At 46.3% G+C, this 8500-nt stretch overlaps 1 protein-coding gene across 3 annotated transcripts in view; it reads right to left on the reverse strand.

Moving 5' to 3' along the window:
• SIN3A (SIN3 transcription regulator family member A) overlaps positions 1-8500 on the reverse strand; it is an 89196-nt gene that overhangs the window by 73229 nt on the left and 7467 nt on the right. For all 3 annotated transcript variants that reach the window (XM_085875399.1, XM_085875397.1, XM_085875398.1), the window contains exon 3: positions 7343-7507. In XM_085875399.1, coding sequence (XP_085731525.1) covers positions 7343-7507 — 165 coding nt within the window. The remainder of the gene's footprint in view (positions 1-7342; positions 7508-8500) is intronic.

Here is an 8500-nt window from a genome sequence, read left to right on the forward strand (position 1 = left end):
AGGGCCAATAAACGTCTCGATTGGAAGTGACGAGGAGGGGAGGATAAAAAGGTTCTGTTCGGGGTCGAAAAGGAAGAGGAAGAAGATCGGGACAAAAAGATCGTGTTTTTTGGGGGGTGGAGGTTGTTGTGCTGGAAGCGTGCTTGTTGTTGCACGGATTCGATCCTGTTTTTCATCGTGTCTTGGAGCCTTGCTGAGCCTCGTGCCTCACCTTGGTTGGCTCTGGGGTTCTGCTGACTTGGAGTACGGGGTCGAACGACGGGCGGACCTGCCTCCCTCTCCTGCTCGCAACTTGGCGCCAGAACTGGTTCCCTGGTGGCTGTGAGCGGACTTGGGCCAGGACCAGGAGGTCGACAGCACCACGGTTTCTCCTGCCCCCCCTGACGAGAGCAAGGCCAGTTCGTCCGACGCCAATCGAGGGACAGTTGCGTCCACACCACGGTCCAGCCTGACCACCAGAAATAGCTACTGTGTGTGTGTGTGTGTACGTACGTACTTGGCGCCTTAGAGGGTTTGAGGTTTGTATATTCATTGGAATTGTCTGTGTTTTCCCCACGCCCGATCCCACACCATCCCGTCGAATCGCCCCGGATCCCTTTTCTTGCCGAGTCTTGTTATTTATGGTTAATAATAAAAACAAATAAACATCATCAACTCAGTGAAAAGCGACTCGTGCCACCTTCCTCGTCCCGTTTGCGGTAGAGCGATTGGAACCGCCATGTTTGGGTTATAAATAAATAAACCGCCTCCATCATTTCGGCTCATTCTACGCTGGCGGGACTGTTCAAGTCCCGTGGACGTCAATATATATACACACACACATACACACACGCACACCACATGGCCAAAAGAATGTGGACATCTGCTCGTCCAACATCTCATTCCAAAATCACAGGCATTAATATGGAGTTGGTCCCCCCCTTTGCTGCTATAACAGCCTCCACTCTTCTGGGAAGGCTTTCCACGAAATCAGTGGATCCCAACCTTTTTCTGATCGAGTACCACTTGTAGGTGCCATACCGTCGCCGCGTACCACCTGGTTCCAGAAAAACTCAATTTGATAAGATATCAATTTATTCACAAGTAGAACACACAAATGAACTAACTGTCAACAAAGAACAAAATTTAATGCGAGGGCTGCATCTGTTTCTTCTCCACCAGCTGGTCGATGCGGGGCATAACTTTGCTCACAGCACATCGGAAATCATGCCCAGGCACAGCAAGACAGTTCCGGCTCTTTGATTTGATGGTCATCATGGCTGAGAACCCCTGCTCACACTCTCACATAGAGGGGAAAATCAGGAGCTGGGGAACAGCGTGACGGGCTAGTGTCAGGTACGAGGAGGCCATGGTCACCCAGAAGTTCATAGGAGAGCATTCCTTGTACTTCGTCTTTGCGTCGTCAGCCTGGACATCTGAGCTCCTCTTGTTCGCCGGTCCCGACAGGCAGATCGCCTGGTTCAACGGAAAACGGATTGGTGATGCAGGCACAACATGTAATGTCTGGGAAGTAATGCATCAGTCTTGAGCAGTTTAAGGTGACGGACGATTTCTTGGGAAAATTCATCATTGGGCTCGCTCTCAAGGGTAGTCAGGCGTTCAAACATTCCGTAGCGTTTGCTCTCCATGTAATTTTTTTTATTTTTATTTTTTAAAGGTTGAGCCCGAAAGTGCAGGCGAACCTCGCGTACCACAGGTTGGGAACCTCTGCACTAGATGTTGGAACATTGCTGTGGGGATTTGCTTCCATTCAGCCACAAGAGCACGAGTGAGGTCGGGCACTGATGTCGGGCGATTAGGTCTGGCTCGCAGTCGGCGTTCCAATTCATCCCAAAGGTGTTCAATGGGGTTGAGGTCAGAGCTCTATGCAGGCCAGTCAAGTTCTTCCATACTGATCTCAACAAACCATTTCTGTACGGACCTCGCTTTGTGCATGGGGGCATTGTCATGCTGAAACAGGAAAGGGCCTTCCCAAAACTGTTGCCACAAAGTTGGAAGCACATAATCTTCTAGAATCTAGAATGTCATTGAATGTTGTAGCGTTAAGATTTCCCTTCACTGGAACTAAGGGGCCGAGCCCGAACCATGAAAAACAGCCCCAGACCATTATTCCTCCTCCACCAAACTTTACAGTTGGCACAATGCATTCGGGCAGGTAGCGTTCTCCTGGCATCCACCAAAGCCAGATTTATCCGTTGGACTGCCAGATGGTGAAGTGCGATTCATCACTCTGGATAACGTGTTTCTACTGCTCCAGAGTCCAGTGGCGGTGAGCTTTACACCACTCCAGCTGACGCTTGGAATTGCGCGTGGTGATCTTAGGCTTGTGTGCAGCTGCTCGGCCATGAAAACCCATTTCATGAAGCTCTCACGAACAGTGTTTGTACTGACTTTGCTTCCAGAGGTAGTTTAGAACTCGGTCGTGAGTGTTGCAACCGACGACAGACAATTTCTCCGTGCTTTGTGCTTCAGCACTTGGCAGTCCCGTTCTGTGAGCTTGTGTGGCTTCTACCACTTCACGGCTGAGCTGTTGTTGCTCCTAGGAGTTTCCTCTTCACAATAACAGCACTTACAGTTGACCGGGGCAGCTCTAGCAGGGAAGAAATTTGACGAACTGACTTGTTGGAAAGGTGGCATCCTATGACGGTGTCACGTTGAAAGTCACTGAACTCTTCAATACGGCCCATTCTCCTGCCAATGTTTGTCTATGGAGATTGCATGGCTGTGTGCTTGATTTTATACACCTGTCAGCAATAGGTGTGGCTGAAATAGCCGAATCCACTAATGAGAAAGGGTGTACACACACACACACACACACACACACACACACACACACACACACACACACACACACACACACACCAAATTTGTTTGACCAACAATTTCTTTAATAACATGTCTTGGAATATGACACGAAGAGAAAGAAGAATGCAATCCAGAAACTGTGCAGTTCTTTGCTCATTTGTAAGTTTGTTTGGTCTGTCTACATGTATGTTTTGCCTTTGAAATTGCCATCTATTAAAGAGTTCATAATTGAAATTAAAATTCAGTACCTCCACCATGGAAGGTGGACAGAGGCTAGGTTTTTCACCCCTGTCTGTCTGTTGGGTGGTCGCTAGATTACCCTTATTCTCAGTTTTTCCGTCTGTCTGTATGTTTGTTTGTATGTAATGGACAGCTCTGGAGGTCAGAGGAGTCAACCGATTTTGATGAAACTTGACAGGTAGTTTCATACCAGGATCTAGTTGTATGCTTTTTAGCAATGTTGCTATGGACGCCACCGTTGCCTAGCAACAGGACTTTGAAATTTTTGAAAAAAATCCCCCCAAATTTTTTTTTTCTAAAATCAAAAATCGGCTTCCATGCTTTTATGCGCACTTTCATCAACCTCCGTCAAAAATTTTCAGACCGATCCGTCAAAAACTGTTTGACTAGTATGCAATTATGTAGCGACCACCCATGTCACCTACCGGCTTGTATGTTTGTTTCTGTCTGTGAACAAGATATCTCAAAATATTGTTACGGATCTGGAAACCATATGCATTCAACATACAGATGTCCCAAAAGTCAGTTACGTCATTAAGTATGTGTGTCGTCAGATCCCCTTCCTTTTGTCTAGTGGGAGAATCAAAGGTGTGCGTTGCGATTTCTTTTAGTTAGGTTATTACATCTAACAAGCCATCTAACAACCATCCCATCTGCATGACCCCTCGGCCCATCACGATCCACCACCAACCAGCTGCCTTCTTGCACCCTGACGTACCAAGGCAAGATCTCACGGTTTCGGTTTCTCGGCTCCCACAAATGTTGTAACTCTTTCACGACCTTTGCAACATTGATACTGTTGCTCGTCAAGTATGAACCCGTGTGGAAGAGTGACTGGGGTTTCCCGGCAGGGGCCAAGGCCCCGCCCTGGAAGGGTGGGCCGCAGGAACCTGTCCAATCAAAGGCGGATAGCGAGGTGTGTTTCACCAAGGGCCGCTCCCCGTTGAGGGAGGTTATAAAAAATCCTCGAGCATTCTCTGAGAGCAGAGTTTTGGTCGGTTTTTGCTGTCACGAAAGGGGATATTGCTGTTACGAAGGCTGTTACGAAGGCTGTTACGAAGGGGTGGTAACAGTGGTTGTTACGAGGGCTGTCACGAGGGTTGAGCAGGTCGTCGAGGCGGCGAACGTGTCTCTGCTGACTCTCTACAAGGAAGGAAAGAGCGACCCCGACCCCCCTCCGTGGACCCTGGCCATTCACCACCCAAGCACCACCACGAACCTCGAGTCCCACACGTGCGACTGGGGACCAAACCAGCGACCATTGTCAGGTGCCGCAGCACAGAGTACCTCCTTTCTCTGATGGCCAGGTACCCATCCGAACTCTGACTCCCAGCTTGTCTCTCTTCTCGGCTGCGAGGGTCCAAGAAAGAACTCTGGGTTTATTTTCATTTGTGTGTGTCTGCGTGTGGGCCCGTCTGTAAGTAGAACTGAATAAGTGTTTTTGGATCATTGTAAATATTCCTTGCTTGCATATTCGCGTTAAGTCTTGCCTTTGTCTTTTACTGCAAATAAAACTTTTTAGAAATGATCCCAGTCTGTTTCCGTCCCTTCTTGCATTGGTCCAGCATGGTTCGGATCTGAGTTTCGGCAGGGTTTTATACCCGATAATCCGTTCATTCCAGCCGGCACGGCTTAGGCAGTTTCCGCTCGGCTGCACCCGAACCGGAGTTGGTAGTCAGTACTCTACCGCAGTCGGTAGAGTGACCCGGTTCGAGCAAGACGTGCTGAGGGCGTGGTTTCCCCGGTAGTCGAAATCGCGTAGTTAATTAGGTAAATTGGTTATAGACAAACAGACCCTACGCTACGCGGTTGAAATATTGGCGACCACGGTCGGTTCAGCGACCCGCCGCATCACGGAATTATCCGGAGCGACGGCCTAGAATTCCGGGGAGTCTGGTGGAGACGACATAGCTTTCCCCACCTTGTGGTCGTTCTCGCCACCGACCCCTGGCCCGCAACAATATGTTATAGACCGATTCAGACAAAATTTGGTGGACAGGTTGGGTGTGTGACAAGAATAAGTGGTTCAATTTTGGTGAAGATCCAAATCCGGATATGTCGACAACATTTTGTCGACAACATTTTGATGGGGCTTTCAAGTAAATCATCTAACAGGAGCACTTCTGCATCGGAACTTTTTTGTCAAAGTTGCTGGTTCAATGTGAAAACTTGGTGGCAAAAAGACCGGCAACCGGCACCTATATACATCTGTGTCATGTCCTTTCTTCCTCCAAGTCGACTATTATGACTATCTACCCTGCTGTTGTTGTACCCCTACCCCAAACACCCCCTCCCTCGAACTCCCAGTTTCACTATTCTTTTCGTCGTTATGTCCTCGTCCATTCTGTGTTTGAGCACCTGCATGAGCCTCGACTCTGTACATGGCAAGAAAACCATTCACCCTTCCAGGTATCCACCATAAAGGTACAGGGTATCCTTCTTCAGAGAATGCAATAGCCTTGCTGCTCACCAAAACCATGATACTTGTGACTATTACAGTCCCGATATATCGGCAATGATGAATAAAAACTGGCATTTCATAAATTTAGACAGAGGTCCAGTTTGTTGCTATTATAGAAGTGATACCTTTCAGGCAGGTTAATTCCCCGAGTTTTGTGAGGTCTATATGTACTGTATTATGTGCACAGGGGCACGGAGGCATCCCACCATCCCAAGGAATACGACTTATTTTTGGCAAGTCAATGTTCACGATGCTCGGCATGCTCATCATCCCTGCTTTGTTGTGTTCTCTTATATTGTTATTGGAAACATGTTAAGCATCCGGTATGAAGATTTTTTTAAACTGCCGAAAACCTGCCTGGGCACACCCAGAGTACAATCACCAGTTTTCAACCGATTCCATACAGTGGTTCAAGAGTGAACATCAGTCAGAGAAATACACCAACAAACTAGAATGGAACACGGTAGAGCGCATACCCTTTGCCAGGCTATACAGTTTACGTTTTGTATCCCACTGATACCTTCACCAAAATCTAATCAGCTTGTTCTTATCACCCACACAACTCATCCCCCAAAGATTTGTCATAATCTGTCCCCAACTTTTTAAAATATCATCCTATGCAGTATATCGTATTTGGCCACCATCCCTCAATGGTGAAGAAGCAGTTAACAATTGAAAAAAAAAGAAAAATACCCCCGAGCGGGAGTGCCGGTCATCTCTGCCAGAGGTTGAAAATAACTCTGTGCCAGACTGGAATAGGGGCAGTTCATAAAGTACGTACACTCTACTTCCGGGTTTCAAAACCACCCACCCCCCTCATACATCGCTAATCGCTTGCAAAGCCTGCAGTTCCTTATGAACCGATGTTTATAAGTCATGACAATGCAGGACCTTGCGGTGTAATTTAACTTTTTCTTTTAATATCACAGCACATCATTTATGAAAATAAAAGTACAAATTGACATTCAAGACAATGTTAATGTCATAAATGAAAGTAAGTGTGCATATAAACTTGTGTTCCATTGTTTAAGTTAAATCTGACAAAAGCTTCAAATGTAATATTTGTTCTGGAGAGTTCCGGTTCTTAATTTAATACTTGTATTTTTGTATGTACTTTATGAACGGCCCATACAGGGAATCAGAGCGAAGTTTGAAGGGCTATAAAATCAGAACGAGAGCAAATTTCAAAAAAAAATGGCTCGTGTTCTAGATAATAGTCCATAGTATCTGAATCACTAATAACATTTGATCTCTCTTGATAAATGAGGGAGGAGATACGATTTGAAATCGACGATTTTCGCAACTTTGACAGCCTCGTGACGTTGACCTCGACCTTGGACGACCTCCGATCCACAAAGTTTAATCGGAACCTGCCAGACCATAACTTTTTGAGACATACTGCTCATAGAGCGAGAGAGGAGAGGAGAGGAGAGGAGAGGAGAGGAGAGGAGAGGAGAGGAGAGGAGAGGAGAGGAGAGGAGAGGAGAGGAGAGAGGAGAGGAGAGGAGAGGAGAGGAGAGGAGAGGAGAGGAGAGGAGAGGAGAGGAGAGGAGAGGAGAGGAGAGGAGAGGAGAGGAGAGGAGAGGAGAGGAGAGGAGAGGAGAGGAGAGGAGAGGAGAGGAGAGGAGAGGAGAGGAGAGGAGAGGAGAGGAGGAGGAGAGGGAGAGAGATAAACAGGGGTGAAAAGATAACCTCCGTCCACTTTCGCTGGCAGAGGTAACAAACAGTCAATTCCTGAATTATATGATACCACAGTATATATAGAATGAGAAATGTGTTTCTTTGACCGATGCATTCCGAAAAAGATCACCATGAAAATGTATACATGTGTGATACCTTCAAACGCTGGAATTGTTGCCCCTGCTGTCCTTGCGCTTGTGAGTGAGCACTGTTGGGGTGAGTTAATGACTGTTGATGAGGTGATGACAGCTGGGACCCATGGTGGTGAGTGCTGTGTGCACTTGGAGACTGCCCCAGAGTTCCTTGGCTGATTGGTGGAACCTTCAAGTCGGAAGAGAAAAAAAAATCACAACAAAATGAGGTATCGTACAAAAACTTCAAAATAAAATAAAATCAAAGGAAATTGGCCTTGTGACTGATAAAAGCCAAAATGAAATACATGAACCTTTAACTGCAAAGCAATTATCAAAGACCTTGTACATAGAAGGCACAAGTGTGTTTAAAATTCATGCCTCGACTTTTATTTACATTTACCACAAAGTTGGAATATGTATCACAAAACTAAATCAATTTCTTATGTTTTCTCCATCTTTTATGTGCAAGCATGCACACCACACATCCATCTCATTGGAGTGAACACTTTTGTACACTTGCAGGGCAACTTCGGAGATGTACAATGCCAGTGCAGCAAATCCTTTTTAATACCTACAGCTCGAAACTTACTACGCTCCACAATGGGGTGGTGCTCCAGAATACCATCTGTCTCTCCTGGGTTCTGTGGAATCTAAAGCTCTCACAATGATTGGTATCTCTTATGTTTTGGCCAAAGGACAGGGACTGTTGCTCTCACATTGCAGGTAGGTCAGTGGCCCATTTTTTCTATAATAATCGCTCCCTCCACTCCCAGTCATGTAACCATCCCTAACATCTCAAAAAAATATACACGTTCTTCCAATAACCCACTCCTGGTTAAACTTCCAAAATCCAGACTGTCTGAACACCTCAAATCTTTTCTTTTTTCTTCCTCACTTCTCTCATCTATGGAACAACCTTCGAGAGACTGCGCAGTCTCTCATTCTTCCTTCCAGAACTTCAAGCAAGCAAGCACCACCATCTCATCATCCCCATCTCAACCATTGTATTCGCAAGTTTCAGCTTGCTAGCCTCCTCTCTTTCCCTTTCCTGTTTGTCCCACTGCCAATTATACCTTGCTCTTCCAAGAATCTTGCTCCTGTCATTGGAAAAAACAAAAACAAAAACAAAAACAAAAACAAACAAACAAACCAAAAAAAAAACACCTTCTTTGTCCACAAA

This window comes from Eptatretus burgeri, chromosome 3 (genome assembly GCF_056783735.1).
Source record: "Eptatretus burgeri isolate ZD-2024b chromosome 3, Ebu_testis_v1, whole genome shotgun sequence".
NCBI lineage: Eukaryota > Metazoa > Chordata > Myxini > Myxiniformes > Myxinidae > Eptatretus > Eptatretus burgeri.